General features: G+C 40.7%; 1 protein-coding gene across 2 annotated transcripts in view; it reads right to left on the bottom strand.

Annotated features, from left to right (window-relative positions):
* Positions 1-470: 470 nt before the first annotated feature.
* LOC134355039 (transmembrane protein 179-like) overlaps positions 471-26,840 on the bottom strand; it is a 34,434-nt gene continuing 8,064 nt past the window's right edge. Inside the window, exons 2-5 of one of the 2 annotated variants that reach the window (XM_063064834.1) lie at positions 22,567-22,704; positions 22,293-22,371; positions 7,979-8,185; positions 471-567 (exon numbers count right to left, since the gene is read on the bottom strand). In XM_063064834.1, coding sequence (XP_062920904.1) covers positions 8,006-8,185; positions 22,293-22,371; positions 22,567-22,704 — 397 coding nt within the window. In that variant the 3' untranslated portion in view covers positions 471-567; positions 7,979-8,005. Of the gene's footprint in view, positions 568-7,054; positions 8,186-22,292; positions 22,372-22,566; positions 22,705-26,840 lie in introns of those variants that run through there. The other variant, XM_063064757.1, reaches the window with a different exon arrangement.

A 26,840-nucleotide genomic window follows, 5' to 3' on the forward strand; every position in this document is an offset into this window, starting at 1 on the left:
AATTACAAAGTTAGAATGGCTTGTAAATTAGGTTATCTATCCATTCCATAAATTAATTTGAGCTGATCCAATATTACATGCTACTGCTAATATTGTTTCCTGAAACCCAGATTTTAAAAAAACACACCTGCCATGCACAAAAGTTAAAATCTGGCATCACAACAGTCGACCAATCCTTTATGTGAGGGAGTGTTAATACAGGTTATTTAGTAGGTTTTAGTTTTTATTGTGTAACCGTATAACACATGATGTGTGGAGTCATACTGATAGACTTTGAGTTCCACACAAGAGTTAACTTTTAACGCCTCGAGCTGTAGAATTAGTATGTATATTTCGGGAGACTTTCATTGCAAGTTGTCCCTTCAAATATTGGAGATGATTAAACTATCCATCAAACGTAATGTGTACTCTTAAAAATGACCAGACTGCAATAAAACATGTTCAAACCACCCAGCAGTGTGGAAGGATTTATTACGGAAGAATTGTAATTCGTGGGAGCTTATGCTTCTCGGAAGGCCATATTGAGGTTTTTGGGATCTCACTTTCAGCTATTAATCAAATTCTCGCCTGCAAAGAAAAAGAAGAAACCATGGTAAGTTAACTAATCACTTGTTTTTCATTTCCGTATTTAAATTTAGGTGTTATTGTATAACAAGCTGTATGATAATTGTATGATTGTTATCTTTTCCCATAAACTGGTAATCCAAACAAGAAATTTTTAGCAGACGTATTCTCATTTAACTTAGTAGGATATAATACTGTGTGTTACCATCTGGCCAATTATAGAAAAAAGAAGAGTTTCCCTTATTAAGTAGACTATCTTTCTTGAACTGCTCTCCTCTGCTATTTTTATTACTGTTTTCATCACCTTTGTATCATGCACTTTTCTCATTTGAAAATTGCACCCCTTAATTGAATTTTATCATGACGTAGCCACTTCAATTGCAAAGGAATGACAATTTGGCACTCATCAGTCCTATTCCAGCTGTGTGACTTGCCGTCTCCATCGTACATCTTCAATACCTTGTCCTTCTCAACTATCTAAAATTCCCTTCTCCCAATGTAGCACTTTCTTCCACATGTATGAATGACGTACAATTGAATGATAGTGCTGTAACAAAGCTGCTCAAGGGAGAGGATAGCCTTAAGGTGAGAACTACATTCAGTGGCCACTTTATTAGATACATCTGCACACCTGCTTGTAATGCAAGTATATAATCAGCCAATCATGTGGCAGCATCTGAACGCATAAAAGCATGCTGACATGGTCAAGGGGTTCTGTTGTTGTTCAGACCAAACATCAGAACAGGGCAGGGAAGAAATGTGATCTAAGTGACTTTGACCATGGAATGATTGTTGGTGCCAGATGGGGTGGTTTGCATATCTGAGAAATTCCTGATCTCCTGGGGGTTTCACACACAACAATCTCTAGAGTTTACATGGAATGGTGCAAAAACAATAAAACAAACAGTGGGGGGATTTTTTGGGGGCAAAATTGCCTTCTCAATGAGAGAGGTTGAAGGAGAATGGCCAGACTGGTTTAAACTGATAGGAAGACAACAGTAACTCAAATAACTGATACAACAATGGTGTACAAAAGAGCATCTCTGAATGCACAACGTGTTGAGCCTTGAAGTGACTGGGCTACAGCAGAAGAACACAAACATACACACAGTGGTCATTTTATTAGGTCAAGGAGGAACCTAATAAAGTGGCCACTGAGTGTAAATGACAACCTCATCCTGTCATCTTTACCATTTTGATAACAATTCACAATTCACCAGCAACATAATGAAACTGTGGAATGTTAATTGAAGAAGTCAGTTGTTACTGTACATTCTTGGGATAATAATGTTGTACCCACCCCACTCCACCCCAGACATTTTTGACAAATCAACCATTTCCTATACTTCATCAGTTAAAGCTCCATCTGCTTCTCATCACACTTTCAGCAATAGAAAACCATTTTTGTAGTTAATTTCAACCTTTGTCGTTTGCTTTACAGATGGTTTCCAGATAACATTAGAGATATTTAAAGTAATTGGTAGAAATAGAGGCGATAAGGAAAATATTTTCACCCAGGGAAATCAGCAGAAACCTATAGTGCTTTTATGATGTGCCTAGTTTGGGTGTGCACGTGGATATGGTGTAAGTTTTGTGTAAATGTTCCAGGGTTCTATGGAAGTTTGGATTGCTGTTCCTAGTTTACCATTTGGTATCCATGAGGATTCCCACACAATGTTGATATGAAACAGTTGCTCAGTTATAAGCCACAGTCTCGCTGCATGTCTCCCATGACTCAGGTCTGATCCTGACATCCGTTGCTACGTGGAGTTTGCACACTCTTCCTGAGAATGTGTGGGCTTTCTCACATGCTCTGGATTCCTCCGCTCCTCAAAAACATGCTGGTAGGTTCATCGGCTTCTGCCAAAGAGTAAGTTGGCTAGCAGGAGAAAGGATATTGGCTATCAGGTAAGTCAGTGAGCATGTGAGACTGTACCATTTACAGGGAATTATGGATAAATGCTATAGATGGGTTTTCTCTGAGAACTGGCACAGAATATAATTAGAATCAAAATCAGGTTTAATATCACTGACATATATCGTGAAATTTGTTGTTTTGCGGCAGCGGTACATTGTACTACATAGTAATAAAACTATGAATTACAATAAGATACACACACACACACACACACACACACATATATATGAATGGTTCATTGTCCATTCAGAAATTTTGTGGCAGAGCGGAAGAAGCTGATGCTGTAAAGTTGAGTGTGTGTCTTCAGGCTCTTGTACGTCCTCTTTGCTGGTAGGCATGAGAAGAGGTACAAGAGCCTGGGTGTTAGGGGTCCTTAATGATGGATGCTGCCTTTTTCAGGCATTGCCTTTGGAGATGTCCTGGATGTGGTGGAGGCTAGTGCCCATGATGGAGCTGGCTGAGTTCACACCTTTCTCCAGCTTTTTCCAATCCTGTGCAGTGGCCTCTCCATACCAGATGGTGATGCAACCAGTAAAGACTCCATCGTACATCTGAAGAGAACTGTGAGTTTCTTTGGTGACATACCAAGTCTGCTCAAACTCCTAATGAAATATAATTGCTGTCATGCCTTCTTTGCGATTGCATCAATATGTTCCGCCAGGATAGATCCTCAGAGATAGAAACATAGAAACATAGAAAATAGGTGCAGGAGTAGGCCATTCGGCCCTTCGAGCCTGCACCACCATTTATTATGATCATGGCTGATCATCCAACTCAGAACCCCGCCCCAGCCTTCCCTCCATACCCCCTGATCCCCGTAGCCACCAGGGCCAAATCTAACTCCCTCTTAAACATAGCCAATGAACTGGCCTCAACTGTTTCCTGTGGCAGACAATTCCACAGATTCACCACTCTCTGTGTGAAGAAGTTTTTCCTAATCTCAGTCCTAAAAGGCTTCCCCTTTATCCTCAAACTGTGACCCCTCGTTCTGGACTTCCCCAACATCGGGAACAATCTTCCTGCATCTAGCCTGTCCGATCCCTTTTGGATTTTATACGTTTCAATCAGATCCCCCCTCAATCTTCTAGATTCCAACGAGTACAAGCCTAGTTCATCCAGTCTTTCTTCATATGAAAGTCCTGCCATCCCAGGAATCAATCTGGTGAACCTTCTTTGTACTCCCTCTATGACATTCAGGAACTTAAATCTGCTCACCCCTTCCATTTCTGATCCCTTGATGAAGGCTGGTAGCTGTTTCCTTGACTTTCTCTTCCTGAAGTCCACAATAAATTCCTTGGGTTTACTTACAGTGAGGGCAAGGTTGTTGCTGTGACACTACTCAACCAGCTGATCTATCTGGCTCCTGTATGACTCGACACCATCTGAAATTCTGCTAACAATGGTTGCGTTGTTGGCAATTTTATAGGTGGTGTTTGAGCAGTGCTTAGCCATGTTGTCATGTGTGTAGAGAGAGTAGACCAGTGGAAAAGCATACATCCTTGAGGTGTGTCAGTGTTGATTGTCAGTGAGGAGGAGATGTTATTTCTGATCCACACAAATATTGGTCTCCATTGAGGAAATCAAGGATCCTGTTGCAAAGGCCCAGGTTTTGGAGGTTTTTGAATAGAACTGAGAGTATTATTGTGTTGAATGATGAGCTGCAGTTAATAAACAGCAGACTGACATAAGTATTGCTATCGTCCAGGTGATAAAGGCCAAGTGGAGACCAAGTGAGATTGCATCCACCATAGACCTTTGGTGATGACAACAGATATAATCCCAATGACTATCACCCGGTGGCATTCATATTGACTGTGATAAAGTGCTTTAGAAGCTGGTCATGGCTAGAATCAACTCCTGCCTAAGCAAGGACCTGGACCCACTCTATTTGCCTATTACCACAATAGGTCCTTGCTTAGGCAGTTGATTCTATCTATGACCAACCTCTCAAAGCACTTCATCACAGTAGATGTGAGTGCTACTGGGCAATAATCATTGAGGCAGCTCATTCTGCTCTTCTTGGGCACTAGTATGATTGTTGCCCTTTTGAAGCAAGTGGGACTCTGACTGCAGCAGTGAAAGTTTGAAGATGTCCTGTGCAGGTTGAATGTTCTACTGCGTCATAAAGAAATATGAGAAGAGATGATTATAACATATGAAATGCTAAATACTAATTGAGTAATATTCCATGACTACAATAAATAGTAATTAACTTCTAGTCCATGATTGTAATTATAAAATATTAATAATGATGTGAGCCTGTTTTGGATGACATTCCTTTAAAAGAGATTGTGCAGCACACCACCACTGTCAGAACAGTACTTTGCAACATTGATGTCTTTAAAAATAATATGGGTGTATGGAAGTATCTATCGCCATAGCTTATTCCTTCAGAATTTCTATATCAGGAAAATGAATTGTTTGAAACTTAGACCTTCTAACCCACAGGTAGTGTCATTATTTAGCCTGACACATCTCACAGGCTGATTTTGAGCCAGCCACTGATTCTTGTCTCGTATCCTATGGTGCAATTTCTTAAAGGATTATGAATTGTTCTCTTTTTGATTTTAAGGCAATGATTGATCTTTTGAAAATGATGGGGAGCCCTGTTTGTTCTTAGTTGTACGGCTTTTGACTAGTTAGTGATTAATGGACCTGTCCTGTATACCTTAAAGACAGTAGTAATTTTCTGACTGGCACCAGCTTATCTTAAAGCAAGAGGTAAAAGTGCATTCAATCTTTTTTTCTATATAACCTAAAAAGGCCTGCATTATTTTAAGCCTTATCTGAATGTTCAACCAATGCATCACCCTGGTTTTATTAGGATTTTACATTGAATGGAGAAATTAAAGGATGTGGATATATAGTCCTTGTAAACACTGCTCTATATAAATTCTTCCATTTAATGACCAGAATAGCTAAATATAACTCTGATCTGCTGGTTAATATATGTGCACCATTTATGAAAGGTTTTTATGAGACTGCAATAAAATAATTTCATGTTAGATTATGTACTTGTTATTTTTATCCTTAAGCTTTTGGAGCAATTTTGTAACTCAGAAACACTTATAAAAAAACTGAGTGTGAAGTCCAGTATGTTTCTGGCCAATCTTTACTGGATTTCTATTTCTACAGAGAAAATCAAATGCATTATTGTGGTACCTAGCTGCCTTTATATAGTGTCTTAAATATAAAGTAACATCTCATGTCTATACAAATTTAGTCATTCAAAGGTTCAAGGTGCAGAAGGGGTGATGGGCACATGGCAAATAGGATAGGTTTTGAAGAATGTACTAAAATTAAAAGGAAAAATTAAAGAAATTAAAAGAAAAGTTATATCTCTAATACTATGTCCTTACTTATTTGTCAGTTTTTAAAAAAAAATTCAACCAGTTAGAAGTCATTTAAATACATTCACTAAAATTGTTCATTACAGATTTGTGATATAGGTGGGCCAAACTTTCTTTAGGATTCCGTCCTAAATCTGCGGCATTTTATCTGATGTGCACTATATCTGTATTCTTATTATTGACTCTGTCTTAATCTCAAATTTTCTCAGATTATTAAGTCTTTGTTTTTGTTCTCACAACAGTGGATACTACTGGCATGGATATGAACAAAAAGTGGTATATAATTCATAATCTCTCACATATAATACAGTGACATCTTTCTAGTTGTTGAACATAAGTGTTAAACTAAACCTCTCACTGCATGGCAGAGGAGAAATATAGCTTGCATTGATGCATCAAAGCATCTCATTACATTGCAGTTGAGAGTGGTAATCAATTACACTGCCATTATGAGTGCCATCTGGATGTTGATCTGTAGTTGCATGTCTTGCCCCGAAGCTGACAAAGGCTTGAGATTGAATTGTTGTTATGACACTATCTTGCCGAAGGCCAGGTGACTGACACTTCAGCAGTTCACACAATACTTCAAATCATTATCTCCAAAGTTTGTAGGATTAATATTTGTACAATTCAAAAATTCCTACTTGTGGATAATATGAGCTATAAATAATAGCCTCCCAGAATCAAGTTTATGACTGAGGGTATTTTTATGCAATATTTCAAATGTTAACAACCAATTCTCCAATTACAATGCAGAAGAAATGTGCCTGACGCAATTCAAATGCAAAAAGCATATTAAGCTTCTGCTTGCTTCTCATTAAAGGATAAAGCATTCTCTTCATTCTACTCAACTATGTCAACCAGATTGGTTGTCTTTCACAATTGACTGACAATTTTCAAAGATCAACACTAATTAATCACTTATCTTGGATACTACAATTTGGCCTGGAACAATATATCCTAGGTTCTAACAAAGACTATCATTAAGTTCCAGATCACATGTCTGAAGGGAAATTAAGTAGATTTATTTTTCCAGAAAATGGTTGAGTGGTATAATATACTGACACTTTGAGGAACCACATCAGGCAAACATAGATTACAGGTTTGCCCTTGTGGTTCCCATATGGCAGATGTGTCATTTCTTCCATCCTGTGAAGGTACAAGAAACATAAATGGTGTATGGTCACCCATATCCTGACTGATGCAGTTAGAGAGTAGTTTTTAAGGTGCAGCAGAAATAATTGTTTGTGTTTATTTTCACAAGGGGAGACCGAAACAACAGCACAGGTGTAAGCAAGTGCATGGATTAATTTAATAATTTTACACATTTTCTGAGCATTGTACACTGTAATCATGGTAAGGAATTAACATTAGTAACAAAAGATTTTTATGAGCAACATATGGCACAATAAAGTCTGTCACTTTATACTACTAACCCTCAAATTGCTGTTTTTCATTTTATTAGCTATAGAGAAGCTGTTGACTTAGGTACAAATTCAGTAGTGCGAGATAGCAGCTGTTCCGTAAGAAACAACCATAATCATTTTCTAAACACTGCAGATGAGCTTTTCAAGTGCAAAGACAATGTATTCTGCTGCTAGAAAGAATATTCAGGTGTATCAATTTGGCTTTAAGCAACTGTGGCATGTTGAGCTTCCTTGAGGAGAATGGACACAATTTATCAATTTGTTCATTTGTTTTCAGAACACTTTATAGCGTTTGCAATGTTATGAAATGTACCGAATGAGCTGAAAGATTTTCCACATGGTTTTAATTTTTTTATGTTCATTCTGAAGATTCAGTGTATGCTATATACAGTAGCTTGATACTGTAAAGCAGGATAAATTATTCTGATTAATATCTAGTGTTTTGGTGTACAAATATTAACAATGAGTTACCAATATAGCATCTGTTACATTTCATGTTGTGACATTTTAGTAAATCGTCATCTTTTAGAGACAAAGGTTTATCAGGCACTGAAAGAAGCATCTACTGAAAGACACATTTGTGATTAGGTTACCTACTATTTAGTTGGAAGATAAGGCTAGAGAGTGAGTATCCTGCTTTACAGTAATTTTTCAGCACTTTTACCTTTACAAAAAGACATGCAGCATTATTGTGTTTGAACATGTTGGCCAAATCTCACATTCTATGGCATGTACAGTAGCTGGATTTAAATCAAGGCATTTTTCTCAATTTCCTCTGCTGCTCTCCTGGATGACCTCGCCAGCAGCAACTCCTTCTCGTGGACCAGGCTGTCGAGGAGATCTTCCTGCTTATAGTTGTCATACACCTTCAGGAATGCAAGAATGGTAATTGCCGTCCAAGCAACCCACCCAGCCCATAGGCCAAACTGCAGATGAAATTCAAAGGCATTAGTCAAGGCTTGAAAATCACCAACTTCAGAGCTTGTGATTATCTTTACTTTTCAATAGAATAAGCAGGTTGCTTCTTTACACCATTAATAACAACTTATGATTACATGATTTCTATATATTGTATGGGCCATGGTTATAAATCTCATGGCCCATACAATATATGATGTTCTATAAAACAGTAGGTTTAAGTTCACATTGTGGCCAATAAATAATCTTAATGAAATCAAGATAATAATTAAGCAAGTTATACTTATGCAATATTCAAAAAAATTCACAAATGATCATTTCATGTAAAAACTACAACTTCTGAAACAGGCTTTTAATATAAATCTGCTAGACAACAATTTCCATCAGCATACAAGTGATCCGCCTGCTCTCCTCGTACAGCTTGTGAGTCAGTAATTATAAAACATTAAATTTTCTTAACAAAGAAAGACTGTCCAATCTTTGAAACCTTATAAATTCTCCACATAAGAGAATTTCAGTGACTGAGGATATTCACAGCTGAGAATTGGTGTTTTGAACACTAAGGTAATCATGGAATGTAAGCACCAGGTAAGAAAACAGAGGAGGTACAAGATCAAGCCGGATCATTTTAGTTTTGGTGGAATGGGTTGACAGATTGTTCTGGTCTCTAGAGGCACAGTTTATCTTGTATGAATATCACTTCCTAGAAGTAAACTGTTTTTTGTACAACTTCCTGCACGCCTGAGTTTTGATTTGATTTGAAGCACACAGTGGGAAAACATTCATCTCCATCCACAGTTTGTTTGAACTTGAAATAACAATATCTGTGAGCCTTAAGTATTTGGTAATATTGGTAAACAATTAGAAGGTATATTTTGAAGGAAGTATTACATTTATTGTTATTAAGATATCATTGCGCCACGAGTTTTCTCTTGCTTACATGGCATAGTTATGGAGTATTTTGTATGTGTATTACCTTCTTAGCACCAATTACGAGAATAATCAGCAGTATTAGCATATTCAGATGCTTCATAATGCTGTAATAACTTTAATATTTACTTTACTTAACCTTCTGCAGTTTGACAAGTGAAAACCCTGAAGAAAGCTTCCACCTCGGCTGATTTTTGGAACGGTGTTTACCTTGCTGCACAGCTGTGTAGAGACAGACTGCGAGGACAGTAGAGTCAGATAACTAATCTTTAAAGGCAGCACCCAGACACTGGAGACACGTCCAAACGCTGCGGACAATAATGCCCACTTTAAACCTGAGCGAGGCTAATTGCAAAGATCTGGAAGTGAAGTCAGAATGTGCATCTACCTTGTCTTTGTGACACTGGAACAAATGCTTGACTAGCATACTAGCATTGCTGCAGCACGAACCCACGCCAGATCTGGAGCGGCAAGAATGAGAGCAGATTATGCTAAGCGCAAAGTTGAGATATAAATGGAGAAAGCTGATATAGACAGGGAGAAAGCAGATGTAGACATGGGGAGAGCACATGTAGAGGCTACATTCAGTGCACTCAAGGAAGAGCTGAGGCTGCCTCAGCAGCGGCAAAGGAGTATGAAGCAGCAGCTGACTTACGACAGTGGTGAGTCTATAACCAGAATCAGTAATGCTTTGCTGTCACAAAAGTCAATACAGCTTACTGAAGAATATGTCCAAATCCATTTTCACTATAAAAATGACAGTGCTGCAGCTCTGTAAGAGAAGGGGTCCACACCACTTTCATGTAGTCCAGGTATTGACAGTAAAGGTCTACAGCAGCAAACAACCACAATAACCCCTCTGATGTCCCACCACAGCAAAGACCTCATTCAAGAGTTGCTACAGATGCCAATCCTATTTGCATAAACATGGACAGACTGAACTTCCATCCACACCAGGACAAACATTTGGCAAACCAGTCTCCTCAATGCTGTCATTCAGGTACTGCAGTTGATATGGTTTGGTATCTGGTTCATCGAGGCTAAGTCAAGGCTGGACTAAAAGTGCTCGACAACTAGTCTGCCAGTTATCTGTTCCAGAAGTTAAGCTTTCACAAAGCCGTGGAAGGACTAAGTCTCAAATCTAATGAAGAGATAGTCCTTCTCTGTAAGTGGTTTGGTGGTGAGTTACTGCTTCACGCAAGAAGAGTTAAGAGCAGTGCACATTAATAATCCAACTAATAGTTTATAAATTCTATGCCAGAGGCTGGACAAATGCTAAGCCTCTCCGGAGGCCATCAAAGAATCATTCTTCAGCAGACTTGATAACTTACCAAAGCTCTCACACAAAGAACCGTGGAAGCTTCTGGAACTGCAGCCACAAAAAAAACGAGGGTTACCTACTAGGGCTGTGTTTCTAGGACACAGCAAGAGGAATAAACCCTATAGTGGAGAAACTACTGAGCACTATCCAAGTACAGTGACTAAGTGAAGGGTTCAAGTATAAAACGAAGCATTATGCCCCCTATCCACCATTTTCATGCTTTGTGGAATTTGTCTGCTGCTATGCAGAAGTGGGAAGTGACTCCAGTTTTATGCCCTCAACTTCTAGTAACATGTCATTCAAAGAGAGGTCTCCAGCAAAAGCACTGGAACCCAGAACCCCTATCATGGTTAACAAACTGAAGTAGGGCAGCAGAGCATGCTGGGAAGCCAGCTGAGCATCCATCAGATATCGCTACTTCCTCATGCATGGAAGTATGCGGGAAAGTCTTCCAAGGAAAATCCTGCTCAAAAACATGTCTGGTCAACATCTACCTGAAAGGACATCCTGAGCAAAATAATAAAGGCATATGTGATATCAGATGATCAGAGTAATGTGTCTTTGACATATTCAGTACTCAAAGTTCTGTCTCCCTGTATACTCTAAAGACATGTTCAAACATCTAAAGACATCAGAAGCTGCTGGAAGAAGAATCAGTGGATTTGTTACAGGTTCAGTAAGAGCGAAGGTCTGCTTACTCTTGCCAACCCTCATTGAGTGTGACCATGTTCCCAACAACAGGGACGAAATTCCAACTCATGAAGCTGCATGCAGCCATTCACATCTTAAGGCTACACCCAACAAGATCGAACCTACTTGACTCTTGTGCTGAGATTCTCCTATTGCTTGGCAGAGACACCATCCATGCGCACACGGTACATGAACAGCACAATGTTCAGCACAGTGTACCTTATGCCCAATAACTGGACTTGGGTTTGGTCACAGTGGGTGAAGTCCGCCTCGATGGTGCTCGTCAGCCAACTGTTGGCACATTTAAGACTAACGAACTGGAGAGTGGGTGCCCAAATGATTTCAGATCCTGTGAGAATAGAATCTGTATGAAGGAGAAGATTGTAGGTAAGCAAACCACAGACGAGTCAAAAGTTGGGCAGCTCTTCTTCCTTTCTGCTCTCCATTACAATTCCTACTAAACAGAGAGCAGGCCCTTAGGTGACTCATGTCCCTTAGTCACATATTGAGAAGCAAACCAGAACTGAAAGATCAGCTCATTACATGGAGTTCATGGAGAAACTCTTCAGGACTAATCATACTGAACTAGTGCCTCAACCAGATCCCAGCAAAGAAAGCTGATATTTGCCCAACTTTGGTAACCCCAGAAATCTGCACAAATACAAATTGTCTGTGATTCAAGTGCGCAGTTCAAAGGCGTAGAAATGTGCACAAATACAAATTGTTTGTGGTTCAAGTGCGCAGTTCAAAGGCGTATCACTAAGCAATGTGCTCTTGTGGGGTCCAGGCCTCAATAACAGTCTCTCAGAGTCCTCGTGCATTTCAGAACTGAGTCTGTCACAGTGATGGCAGGCATCGAACAAATGTACCACAGCTTCCTAGTGAGAAAGGACCATCGAGACCATCTCAGATTCATGTGATTTCATGACCACCAAATGGACAATGAGATTCTGGAGTACCGCATGGGAGTTCATGTATTTGGTAACTGTCGCTCACCAGCTGTGGCAATCTATGGCCTTTAAGAGGACAGCTATCCAGGAAGAGAAGGAATACAGGACTGAAGCACATAAGTACATGGAAAGACATTTCTATGTTGTGGATGTTCTTAAATCATTTTCTAGTGCACAAGAAGCAGTCTATGTGCTGAAAGCAGCGCAAGACATGTTGTCAGCCTAATCCCAGACTGCATATGATGGCATCCAACAGTGCTGAGATCATGCAACATTTTCCATCTGAAGATCTAGCCAAAGGTCTACCGATCTTGATAATGGACAGAACCTCCCTCCTATGCAGTGCAGTCTGGACCTTAGATGGACCTCATTATCAACACCCTTACTTTCTAGATCACTAATACCAAAAGACCCTTCACGTGTCGTGGTTCTGCTATTGATTACCAACAGCCTATTTGACCCTCTTAGATTGGCTGCTCCAGTCAGTACCCAGGGGCACTTCATGTTAACAAGGTTCACTCCGGACTCCTATTGGTGAGATGTCACACTCCCTAAGGAGAAACGTGAGCAGTGCCAGAAGTGATGTTCCTCCCTTCAGGATCTTATAACCTTGAAAATTCCAAAAACTTAAACAAGTCCACTGTCTACAGCCCAAGAGAAAGTGGCCTGCACCTTCTGTGACGCATCAGGTAAAGCTACTGCTACTGTTGCACATCTAAAGGTCACAGGCATTGCTGGATATAGTGAAGTTGGATTCATCCTGGGCAAGGCAAAGCTTGCTCCCAAACTAGATCTCAACATACCAAGGCTTCAACACAGTGCTGGTGTTCTAGCAGTTGAGATAACAGAGATGATACCGAAGAGCAACACACACAGAAATATCATGTTCTTTACCAACAGCAAAGTTGTGTCTGGTTATATATTTAATAAAACAAGTGCAGAAGCATAATAGGATAAAATGTATCAGGGAATTAACTCAAGAACCAATGGAACTACGTTCCTACAGATCTCACTCTGGCTGATTATGCCAGAAGAAGGCGCTAAGCTCACCCTCTCCTCACTGCTCCCTGGCCCAGCACTTCTTGCTGATCTTCACCAGTATCATCATCAAGGCTGGTATATTCAAAATGAGAATGCTTAAAGACTGTGCAGTAAGATTGTTTTCAAGACCAGCCTTTTACCAAAGGCTTAGTGAAGTGATCACTTAACTTTTAGTCTCAGTATTTAAGTTTGACATCCTATGGATGCCAGCTGGACAGTGTTCTGGCTTCCAGAGGCATAGTTTGTTTTGTATAAACATCACTTCCCATAGGTAAGTTGTTTTTTTTTAAATCATTCCCTTGCAGATAAGTTTTGTTTCAATTTGAAGCACATGGTGAGAAGACATTTATGTCTGTCCATTCTTTATTTGTCCTTCAAACAGCAGTATCTGTGAGTCATATGTTTTTGGTAATATTTATAGATGTTTAATAGATATACTTTAAAGGAAGTATTACATTTATCGTTTACTATTATCAAGATTTTATTTATTTATTTATTGAGATACAGCACAGAATAGGCCCTTCTGGCCCTTGGAGCCACAATGCCCAGCAATCTCCCGATTTAATCCAACCCTAATCACAGGACAATTTACAATGACCAATTTACCTAATAACTGGCAGATCTTTGTACTGTGGGAGGAAACCAGAGCACCCAGAGGAAAGCCACATGGTCATGGGGAGAACATACAAACTCCTTACAGGCAGCGGTGGGAATTGCACCTACGTCACTGATACTGTTTACACAGAATAATTATAGAGTACTGCATAAATGTATTACCATGGTTAACACTGATGGTGCAAATAATTGAAAGTATTAGTATATTCTGTCTTAATTCTGTATTGAATTTAATATGTACTTAACTTAACTTTCTGTCCTTTCACAAGTAAGATCTCATTAAAAAACCCTGAAGAAAGTTTCTGCCTCGGGTAATTTTTGAGAAGGTGTTGAACTCCCTGCATATCTATGTACAGATACACTGCAAGGGCAGTAGAAAGATTAATTGACTTAACCTTACTCCCACTTCTACACATTTTTTCAAAAATATAGAGGCATTTCTAACTTTGTGCAATAACGTGGTCTGTCAGTATGTGTGTGAGTGGAAAGGAGGAAAGGGGCTTGTTTAATTAGCCATATAAACACCGTGGCTACCAGAATAGGTCAAGACTAGGAATCCTGCAGCGTGTAACTCACCTCCTGATTCCCCAAAGCCTGTCCACCATCTACAAGGTTCAGGTCAGGAGTGTAATGGAATATTCACCACTCGCCTGGATGAGTGCAGTTCCAACAACACTCAAGAAGCTCGACACCATCCAGAACAAGGCAGCCCACTTGACTGGTACCCCTTCTACAAGCACCCAATCCCTCCACCATCGACGAATAGTTGCAGCAGTATGTACCATCTATAAGATGCACTGCAACAATGCACCAAAGTTCCTAAGGCAGCACCTTCCAAATCCACAACCACTACCATCTAGAAGGACGAAAACAGCAGATACCTGGGACCACCACCACTTGGATATTCCCCTCCAAGTCACTCACCATCCTGACTTGGAAACATATCGGTGTTCCTTCATTGTTGTTAGGTGAAAATCATGGAATTCCCTCCCTAACAGCACTGTGGGTATACCTACACCTCAGGGACAGCAGCGGTTCAAGAAGGCAGCTCATCATCACCTTCTCAAGGGCAACTAGGGATGGGCAATAAGTGTTTTTGTTGTTGTTTGTGTTGTTCTGCTGAACACTATGGGCATGGTATGTTGGTGTAATGATGGGATAGCAGAGCACACTCGATGGGCTGAATGGCCCAATTCTGCTCCTATAACTTATGGTGCCGGAATGTGTGGCAGCAATTGCAGGTGGCCCCATATCCTTATGTTGTGCTGGACATCAAAGTAAATGATGTATTTCACTGTATGTTTCGATGTACATGTCATAAATAAATTAATCTGAATCTGATTATTCTCTGGAAATTAAAGCTGGTGTACAACAGACAACTGACATTGCCTGCAGTATCACCCAAAGTTAAAAATACTATAATGCAATGTAAATTTAATTTTAATTATTCATTTACCAGGAAATTCCACAAACTGGTCATATTCGTTGATATTTTATTGGATGTCTGATGGAAATTTAGTTTGCATGGAAAAATAGGATTCCTGCTGCACTTTCAGAAGAATAACTCATAAAAAAAGACTCTGAAGAATTTCCTGACTATAAGTTGCCCAACAACATAAGTTTACATTTTGCCACAATGAGGCCACTCTCAGGGTGGAGGAGCAACATTTCATATTCCGTCAAGGTAATCTCTAACCTGATGGCACGAACATCAATTTCTCCTTCCCATAATTCTTTTCCCTCCTCCTTCCCTCTTCTATTTCTCCACTGGCCTCTTACCTCTTTTCCTCACTTGCCGATCACCTTCCCCTGGTGCCTCTCCTTCTTCCCTTTCTCCCATGGTCCATTCTCCTCTCCTATCAGATTCCTTCTTCTCCAGCCACTTTCCCATCCACTTCGCCTCATCTATCACCTCCTTTCCCTCCTCCCATCTTTTTATTCTAGCATTTTCCCTCTTTCTTCCCAGTCCTAAAAGGGGTTCGGCCAGAAACATCAACTGTTTATTCATTTCCATTGATGCTGCCTGACCTGCTGAGTTCTTCCAGCATTTCATGTGTTGCTCTGGATTTCCAGCATCCGCAGAATCTCTTGTGTTTAAGTTTACATTAACTGTTTACAAAATAAATTGTAATTGTGCAAATTTTTTAAAGTTATTAAAACTGTAGGTTTTTAAATAAAGATTTTTCTTTCCCAACACGTTATCAAACTAGTTGCTAGCCCCAAACTGTCAGAAACAATTCACAACTTCCACAATATATTTTTAATCTCGCCTTCTTAATTATTTGCATCTCATCATTGTAACTATAGAAATGTGAAAGGACATAGAAGGAATTACTTTCATGGACAAAACCAGTGTTTTTGAACTTTACATGTGATTTATTAAGATATAAAGAATGACCTTGACTCTGTTCAGGTGTCATGTATATCTTTGTGAAAGGAAAGTTGAGCCTTAACCATCTGTTTGATTTTACTGCTTTACCCACTTTGTGCATAAAACCGAAATGACAGTTGTTTTATAGTAAAAGCTCATTGTTATTAACCACCTGGCTGTTCATATAAACAGTGACTTATTTTATATCAGACATCAATTAAGGAACTGACATCTTTGCACCCAAGGCTTTTTGTCTACCCAGCTGCCTATCACATTAGCTTTCTTTAAATTCCAAACTGATTTCCCATTCATCAACAAAGTATAAAGGAGCATTAATTGGATTTTTTTTGCCTTAATTAAAAAGTGAGAGGTTAAATGCTAGAATTATGAAATTTATTCATGCAAAGACCAACCAATTCTTCTATGAAAAAGATGACATTCTTCACAAATAATGTTGTATTATGTTAGTCACAATAAGATGAAAAAGGTTACATGTTATACCACCATTTAATGAAAGCAGTACAAAAAAACCTTTTGACGTTTCATATCTTTCAGTAATTTCAAGTAATAGTGTCAGGGCAAGCTTCCCACTTCCAGACTTTTATTCAAAATCTATTATTACTATTAGCCATTAGTGAGACTCGGTTGCAGAAGGGGCCGGACTGGCAGCTCAGTGTTCCAGGATTCCATTGTTTTCGATGTGATAGAGCAGGAGGGATTAAGGGAGGAGCGGTGGCATTACTAGTCGGAGAAAATGACACAACAGTGCTCAGACAGAGACCAGAGAGCCCGTCTAGTGAGGCTTTACGTGTAGAACTGAGGAATAAGAAAGGTAAGCAACACACACAAAATGCCGGTGGAACGCAGCAGGCCAGGCAGCATCTATAGGAAGAAGCACAGTCGATGTTTCAGGCCTTACTGAAGTCCATGTAGACAATATCCACTGCCTTCCCTTCATCCACTTTCCTGGTAACCTCCTCGAAAAACTCCAATAGATTGGTCAAACATGACCTACCACGCACAAAGCCATGTTGACTCTCCCTAATAAGTCCCTGTCTATCCTAATGCTTGTAGATTCTGTCTCTTAGTACTCCCTCCAATAACTTACCTACTACCGACGTTAAACTTACTGGCCTATAATTTCCCAGATTACTTTTCGATCCTTTTTTAAACAACGGAACAACATGAGCCACTCTCCAATCCTCCGGCACCTCACCTGTAAACTGCGACATTTTAAATATTTCTGCCAGGGCCCCCGCAATTTCAACACTAGTCTCCTTCAAGGTCCGAGGGAACACCCTGTCAGGTCCCGGGGATTTATCCACTTTAATTTTCCTCAAGACAGCAAGGACCTCCTCCTTTTTGATCTGTACAATTTCCATGATCTCACTACTTGTTTCCCTTAATTCCATAGACTTCATGCCAGTTTTCCTTAGTAAATACAGACGCAAAAAACCTATTTAAGATCTCCCCCATTTCCTTTGGTTCCGCACATAGCCGACCACTCTGATCTTCAAGAGGACCAATTTTATCCCTTACAATCCTTTTGCTCTTAATATACCTGTAAAAGCTCTTTGGATTATCCTTCACTTTGACTGCCAAGGCAACCTCATGTCTTCTTTTAGCCCTCCTGATTTCTTTAAGTATTTTCTTGCACTTCTTATACTCCTCAAGCACCTTATTTACTCCCTGCTTCCGCTGTGTACATACATCTATTTGATGCTTCTCGACACATCTTCAGTGATGTTGCTGGAATCATCGGGTGTTTCGGGTCTTTCAATATCATACAACCTCCGCCAGGTGACCCAGCCGGGGCTGATCAGACCCAGCTTGTGTCCAGATGGCTAGCTACTTATGACTCCATGGCTCCCCTCTTTTGAGCCACAGCCATCTTGAGGCCCTCTCTGCTGCATCGGTGGTACTGCGGATGGCTCTCCTCTTCCTCTCTCCCTCGATGCCCAAAATGCTGAAGGCTCTAACTAAAGAACGGGCTACGAATCCCCTACAACCAACCTCCACTGGGAGACACCTCGCTCTCCATCCGCCTGCTGACAGTTGCTGACCAGTCCTGCGTACTTGGAGAGCTTCCTTTCAAAGGCCTCCTCCAAGCTATCTTCCCATGGGACTGTCAGCTCCAGCAGCACCACTTGCTTAGTCGACTCAGACACTAGGACAATGTCTGGTCGCGGGGTGGTGGCTGCGATATGGTTGGGGAACTTCAGCTGCCCTTCGAGGTCCACCAACAGCTGCCAGTCCCTTGCAGAGGTCAGAATGCCTGCAGATATTCTTTTGGCAGGTATTGGCTGCTCCCCAGCTCTGACAAAGGCAATGGTCTGCTTGGAGGGTCGGGACCACTTCGCCCACTCAACTCCTGTGCTGACGGCTTCAGCGATGGTCTTCAGGACCTGATCATGCCTCCACCTGTTACCGTCCCTCACCAAGTGCCCTTGCACAGCCGCTGAGGATGTGCTCCAGGGTTCCTCTCTTGGAGCACAGTGGGCACGCAGATGACTCTGCCTTGCCCCATGTGTGCAGGTTTGATGGGCTTGGAAGCACATCGTACACTGCCTGGATGAGAAATTGGATGCGGTGCGGTTCGGCTTTCCAAAGATCAGCCCAGGTCACTTTCCTCTCAACTGCATTCTCCCATCTTGTCCAAGCTCCCTGTTGGTTCATTCCCACTGCCCTGCAGGCTCTCATCTCCTCCACTACTGCCCTCACCTCCTCCTGAACTAGACGACGCCTTTCCTTCCCTCTGGTGTCCATTTTTCCTATACATGTCATACAACTCCCTCTTCTTCTTTATCAGAGTTGCAGTATCCCTTGAGAACCAAGGTTCCTTATTCCTATTCTCTTTGCCTTTAATCCTGACAGGAACATACAAATTCTGCACTCTCAAAATTTCTCCTTTGAAGGCTTCCCACCTACTGATCACATCTTTGCCAGAGAACAACCTGTCCCAATCCATGCTTTTTAGATCCTTTCTCATTTCTTCAAATTTGGCCTTCTTCCAGTTCAGAACCTCAACCCTAGGACCAGATCTATCCTTGTCCATGATCAAGTTGAAACTAATGGTGTTATGATCACTGGAACCAAAGTGCTCCCCTACACAGACTTCTGTCACTTGTCCTAACTCGTTTCCTAACAGGAGATCCAATATTGCATCCCCTCTAGTTGGTCCCTCTATATATTGATTTAGAAAACTTTCTTGAACACATTTTACAAACTCTAAATTATCTAGACCCCTAACAGTATGGGAGTCCCAATCAATGAGAGAAACTAACTTAGATTAAAGTTACAGAGAGGGTAGGAAGGGAAGTAGCACAAGGATAGGTGTTGCCTCACCTGTGCTTGCATAATAAAATATTATTTGAAGGTGAATGGCTGGTTACAGATGGAATGGTAGTCTTGAGACGCATGGAACAGTCTCTTTGAAATGCTGAAAGGAAAGGGAAACGAAGATATGTCTGATTGTCGAGTTTCATTGCAGGTAGCGGAAACTGCAGAGTGATGCATTGTATGTAAAGGCTGATGGGCTGGTAGAAAGAAATACTATACTTCCCGTGCCCAACAGGGATGAGAGCAAATGTAAGGAAAAGATAGTTTTATCACAAAAAAAAATAGATTAAACCAAGAAATTTGGTAACCTACTTGCTCCTTGGAGCACTTGAAGTTTCCTGAGGAACTTCAGTATGAACTTTAGCAAATGCCGATAAGTTCTCCATCACAACTACCTTCATGTGAAAACCGATGACAAGGACCTTAGAAATTTACAGGCAAACTGCAGACAGGTCCCATCAACTTATACAACAGGAACCAATTTGTTATCTGATTCAGGATCCAAGTTAGAGCTAATTATATTTTAGTGAAAGTTACAATTAAGAGTCAAGAAAGCTGTGTAACATAATTAGCAGTGGTAACCAGTAGGATACTTATAGTTAATGGTACTTCATCATGGTTTGTAACATTTCTTACAGTCTTACATGTCTCAGAGACATTCCATTGTAGGTCATTTATTAGAGGTTTAAAACTTTGACAACTCCTTCTGATAACAGGCTATCTTTTAGGATAGCATAAAGATGCCAGACTCTTCTCTCAATATGGTGGCAATCTCTGTAGTTATTGGATCTTGTCCAAGAACTAGAATGCCTAGAATTAGATCTTCAGTTTAGCTGAAATGAATCTGTAATTTGTTCAGTTGTTATTTGGAGATATGAACTTTCTCCATCATTTATGTTTGAAACCTACACCAGAAATTCTATTCAGGTTCCAGCAAAACCTTCTCACATATTTTTCAAATAATAGATGCACATACTATAACTTTGCTGAATTGTTTCTGTTAGCTATGGAGTTTGATAATGCTTAGCTGGAGAACAGGCCACCTGCAAAAAGCTGTTACAAATGAAGTTAGCAGAACAGAGGAGTTATGAGATGTGGATTATATAGATGGTATATAGCAGGTACATGAAAACAGATGGTAGACATTAAATTGTTGCTAAAAAATATCTCACTCTCCTTGAGGAATACTTTAGATGTTGATATTGGTTCTTGATCCTAGGTTTAACTAAGTGAGAATGCCAATTCAGAGTAAGGTCACTCAACTAACATCTGTGCTGTGCTGTCACTGATCACAGCTGGAAAGCCAGTATCCCATAAGTCCTCTGCTTTGTGACATATGTTAACTCTCAGTCCAGGAATAACTCTATTTTAAAATAGCCTTCCTTCTTTTCAGATTCCTCTTCTCTCTGTAACCACAGGAGATAATCTTCCTTTGTACCTGTCAGACTATGTTTGGGTAGAACCTCTTTAGATTGGGTAAAATAGCCAAGACTCAAGAGAGCAGCAGAACTCAGAACTCAAGTTTATTGAAACTAACTGACATTACATCTAATGTATAAAACACTGCAAATATTATAAGGACATGATTAGAAAAAGCAAAGGAATTAAATTATATAAGACTACAAGATATCTCTGATAAATGGCCTACAATAGAATGTCTCCTAGCAACAAACTTGGAGTTCAAGAGCTAACTTTAGGAGCTTACAACTAATTACATTTTGAAATGGGCAGTTATCAAGCTACACACATCAAGGTTGCTGGTGAATGCAGCAGGCCAGGCAGCATCTCTAGGAAGAGGTACAGTCAACGTTTCGGGCTGAGACCCTTCGTCAGGACTAACTGAAGGAAGAGCTAGTAAGAGATTTGAAAATGGGAGGGGGAGGGGGAAATCCAAAATGATAGAAGACAGGAGGCGGGGGGGATGGAGCCAAGAGCTGGACAGTTGATTGGCAAAGGGGACATGAGAGGATCATGGGACAGGAGGCCCAGGGAGAAGGAAAAGGGGGAGGAGGGGGAAAGCCCCAGAGGATGGGCAAGGGGTATAGTCAGAGGGACAGAGAGAGAAAAAGGAGAAAGAGAGAAAGAATGTGTGTATATAAATAAATAATGGATGGGGTACGAGGAGGAGGTGGGGCATTAGTGGAAGTTTGAGAAGTCAATGTTCGTGCCATCAGGTTGGAGGCTACACACTCAGAATATAAGGTGTTGTTCCTCCAACCTGAGTGTGGCTTCATCTTTACAGTAGAGGAGGCCGTGGATATACATATCAGAATGGGAATGGGATGTGGAATTAAAATGTGTGGTCACTGGGAGATCCTGCTTTCTCTGGCGGACAGAGCGTAGGTGTTCAGCAAAACGATCTCCCAGTCTGCATCAGGTCGCGCCAACATATAGAAGGCCACATTAGGAGCACCGTACGCAGTATATCACCCCAGCCAACTACCCCCCTCCCCCTCCCACTTTCAAATCTCTTACTAGCTCTTCCTTCAGTATCTCCCCCTCCTCCTCCCACTTTCAAATCTCTTACTAGCTCTTCCTTCAGTTAGTCCTGACGAACGGTCTCGGCCCGAAACGTCGACAGTACCTCTTCCTAGAGATGCTGCCTGGCCTGCTGCGTTCACCAGCAACTTTGATGTGTGCTGCTTGAATTTCCAGCGTCTGCCGAATTCCTCATGTTTGAGTTATCAAGCTAATTGATCTTTACTGAAATATTTATGTCAGCATAATTTACCTTAAAATGCCAAAGAAAGAAATTAGATTACAAATTGTCTGATGCTGGCTGTGTCACTTACACTGGATCTAATTTGGTAATTATGCCTCTCACTGTGTCTAAAAATGAAACATTTCCAAAGATTTACCTGGATAATTGAAAATTGCTTGTAGAAAGAAGAATTATCCAAATGTAGTTCCAGATCAATATCCTGCAATTCCTCACAACTGTAGACAAAAACACTGTGGTCATTTACAAAGTTCAACCAGTCATGCAAGTAGTTACTAGTTTGAAAGACAGTTTTGGTACTAAATATCTTCACTATTTCTTGTATTTTGTATGCAAGTACCTCTAGTAATTAAATGGTGGCTGGTTTTCATATTAAATTCAAAGAACAGTGGCAATTTCCTAAAATTACATACCTGTTGGGCATTCTTCCATTTTCTGTAATTGCATCGCACCACATGTTGAAACCAACAGTGACAAGAGTGCTTGCCACAAAGATAAGGAAAACCACAAAGGTGCTGACCAATAGATTCAGGAACGTTGCAAAGAAAGTGCTGTAACGGGGTGGAAAACAAGTACATCAGTAAGCCACACAGTTGATGAGTTGTCTAGTAAGTGTTGTTATCAATGGTTCCTCACAATGTTGCACCAGAGTTGGATCTAAAATAATGGTAGGCTACTGATATAGAGTAACCTCCATTCTGCAATAAAATACCAATCTTAAAGCAGTGCTTTTGATTTTGTGTACATGGATATAGGAAAGGTAGTAGAGAAGATACTGCAGATTGGAAAAGTAAACATTTGTGGGATCAGAAGGAAACAAAAGGCTGGATTTAAAATCAATGTCAGAAAATTAAGGACAGAAGTTGATGGGGGTTTTTGTGACTGCAAGACATTTGCAGTGGAGTTCTTGGCCCCTTACTCCACATGCCATACACCAATCAGTTAGACATAATTTAGGAGCCACAGTTGAGAAGTTTGAAGCTGACAGAAAACTTGGCTGAGTAACTGAGAGTGAAGTAGGAAGTACAGACAGTGCTGCAGGAAGGTATCAATGGTCACAACAGCAAGAATGTGACAAAAGGAATTCATTCCAGAGAAGTGTCATTTGGGAAAGGGAAACAAGACGAGGGATAAGTGCTGCGGTACTGAGAATCACTGGGGAGACACAGACAGCACATCTGTTAACATTTGAATGTAAGAGGGCAGATAAATGCAGGTCCACCCCAGCTTACGTACAGCTTGTGAACAAATGGTTTGGAGCCCAGCGATATGTCTGGCTCCTCCAGGGCTGTAGGCATCATCTGCAGTCTGGGGATTCATATCATGGCTGCATTTCCGATTTGCAAACTGTTTAGGTAGTGCAACAGAACACTAGCATTACTAGCATAACCTGGGGTCCACCTCCAATGTGTTTAATGAGACCAATGGATAATTACCTTTATTGGGCAAGGCTTAGAATGTGCAAAAAGGGATCAGGCTAAAATTTATCCATCTTATACAGCTCTTCAGGGTCAATAGTCACTTGCCTCCACTAAGGTTATCCAAAGTTCAAAATAAATTTATTATCAAAGTACATATATGTCACCATATACAACCCTGAGATTCATTTTCATGCAGACGTACTCAATATATCCATAGAATAATAACCATTACAGAATCAATCAAAGACCACACCAACTTTGGTATTCAACCAGTGTAGAAAAAGCAAAAATCTGTGCAAATACAAAAAGAAAGAAATAATAATAATAAAAAAAGGAATAACTATCAAGAACATGAGATGAAGAGTCCTTGAAAGTGAGCCCATTGGTTGTGGGAACATTTCAAGTGAAGCTGAGTGGCGTTATCCCCTTTGGTTCAAGAGCCAAATGGGTGAGGGGTAACAACTGTTCCTGAACCTGGTGGTTTGAGTTCTGAGGCTCCTGTACCTTCTTCCTGATGGCAGCAGTGAGAAGAGAGCATGTCCTGATTGCTGGGGGCATCCCTGGTGATGGATGCTGCTTTCCTACGACAGCATTTCACGCAGTTGTGCTCAATGGTGGGGAGGTGTTTATCTTTGATGGACTGAGCCGTATCCACTCCTTTTTGTAGGATTTTCCATTTTGACGCCAGGGTTTGGTGTTTTCACACCAGACTGTGATGCAGCCAGTCGATATACTCTCCACTACACAACTATAGAGCTTTGTCGAAGTGTTAGATGCCATGCCACACCTTCACAAACTCCTAAGGAAGTAGAGGCATTGCCTTGCTTTCTTTGTAACTGCACTTACTTGTTGGGCCCAGGACAGTCCTCCAAATTAATAATATTTTGAGGTTTGCTGACCTTCCCCACCTCCGATCCTCCGATGAGGACTGGCTCAAGGACCAGAGGTTTCCTGCTCCTGAAGCAATAATCAGCTCCCTGGACTTGCTGACATTGAGTAAGTAGTTGTTGCTATGGCACCACTCAGCTAGATTTTCAATCTCCCTCTATATGCTGATTCGTCGCCACCTTTAATTTGGCTTACGACAGTGCTTCATCAGCAAACGTGACTACGGCATTAGAGCTGTGCTGAGCCGTGCAGTAAAGAGAGTAGAACAGGCGGCTAAGACACAGCCTTGTGGTGCACCTGTGCTGGTGGAGATTTTGGAGATGTTGTTGCCAATCCAAAATGATTAGGGTCTACAAGAGAGGAAATCAAGGATCCAGTTGCACAAGGAGGTACTGAGGCTAAGGTCTAGGAACTTATTGACTAGTTTTGAGGGGCTAATGGTATTAAATGCTGAGCTGCAGTTGACAAAGAACATCTTGATGTATGCATCTTTGCTGTCCAGATGTGCCAGGGTTAAGTGAAGAGCCAATCACATGGCATCTGCTATGGACCTTTACTCCAGTAGGCAAATTGGAGTGGATCTAAATCACTTTCTCAGGCTGGAGTTGACAAAACCTCCCAAATTACTTCATCACTGTGGACTTGGGTGCTACTAGACGAGGGCCATTGATGCAGGTCTGTATGTTCTTCTTGGGGACCTGCTTGAATTCTAGATTGACAATTGAGTCCTATGTGGATTGCTCCACAGTTGGATTAGGTGGTTCTCGGCAGTTCAGAGGGTGGGCTGTTTGTAGCTTGCATCCAAGTGTAGCTGTCCTTCTGGGGTGCTTATTTCAAGTCAGAGTTAAATCACTGTGTTACTGTGCTGTCACTGCATTACAAGTTGGATGTGCCAGCACCAGTTAAGTGCATAAGAGATTTACAGATGTTGCCACACCTGGAGAAGTTTAAGAGTGGCTGCATTTGTACAAAACATTGGTGAGGCCACTTGGAACAGCATGTGCAGCTTTAGTTACTCTGTTATTAGGAAAGATATCACTGAATTGACTTGACTTTATTTCTTACATCCTTCACATACATGAGGAGTAAAAATCTTTATGTCTCCATCTGAATCTGCAATGTGCAATTTATAATAATTTGCACTAAATAATAGGTATGTAAGGGTTTCTTCTTTTATGTTACTGCTAAGGGGAATAAAATGGCTTCTCTGTACTGTTAACTGCTGAGACAGTGGTTCTCTATAGCAGTTAGTGATAACGGGATTTGTATTCATTTGCTAACCAATTGGGATAGATGTTATTCTTTATGTCTGTGTGAAAGCTGTTAGTTTGCGCCGGCTTTGGGGAGAAAGCGTGAAGAGGATGAAGAGAGAAGAGGTAGCTTGAGGAAACGGTTGCCGGACCGGCTGGGCCTGGGCTCAGGGTGGGAGCCCAGGGGTCGACGACGAGTGGAAGAGGATCAGCGAAAGGGAATCCGTGAGCTCCAACGTGGTGCACTGGACATTTTTATCAGATTATTGGCGCCTTTTATTTGGTTTCCTTTTCTTTTGTTTCTCTACTAACTCCATACTTAAATATAAAATCTTAATCGTTTAACCACACCTTGTGGACTGAATGTTATTTCAGGGTACTGATGTTACACAGGGGGCACAACACGCAACATCCACCCAAACCAAAGGTTTGGCCGGGCGGGGGTTATCACCCTGAGATCATGCCACCTGGCAAAGCGAGTGTTACACGTACAACAGAACAGTCAATATAGCTTAGAAATACAATTGTGTCAGTGTGAATTAATCAGTCTGATGGATCATTAAGCTGGAAAGAGTGCAAAGAAGATTTATGAGAATGTTGCTAGGACTAAAGGGCCTGAGTTGGCCAGCTAGGACTTTATATTTTGAAGACTACAAGACTGAGGTGTGACTTTATAGAGAGGTATACAGTGCCGTGAAAAAGTACTCAGCTCCCACAACTATTTTCACATTTTACTGTGTCATTTTCTAAATATAATATATATTGAAGTAGGATTTTTGAACTAATCTACAACACATCGTGCATCATGACAAAGCAAAAGAAAAATTCCAAAATCTGTCAACAATTTATTAAAAATTAAAACCAAAATTGTAATGCTGAAAAAGTATTGATCCCCTTTGTAATTACGACACTAACTTTCCTCATGTGTAGTACTGTATACTACCTTACCAATTCACTCAATTTGTTGATGTAGAAAATTGGAGGATCATCTGTTTTCAATTAATTCATAAGGATAAATACCCCATCCTTTTGTAAGGTCCGACAGAATGGTAGATTTTCAACAGACCATCCAAAGTGAAGACAAAAAGGCATTTGAGACAAGTCAGGGAAATGATAATAAAGAAGCAC

Source organism: Mobula hypostoma, chromosome 1 (genome assembly GCF_963921235.1).
Source record: "Mobula hypostoma chromosome 1, sMobHyp1.1, whole genome shotgun sequence".
Taxonomy (NCBI): Eukaryota; Metazoa; Chordata; class Chondrichthyes; order Myliobatiformes; family Myliobatidae; genus Mobula; species Mobula hypostoma.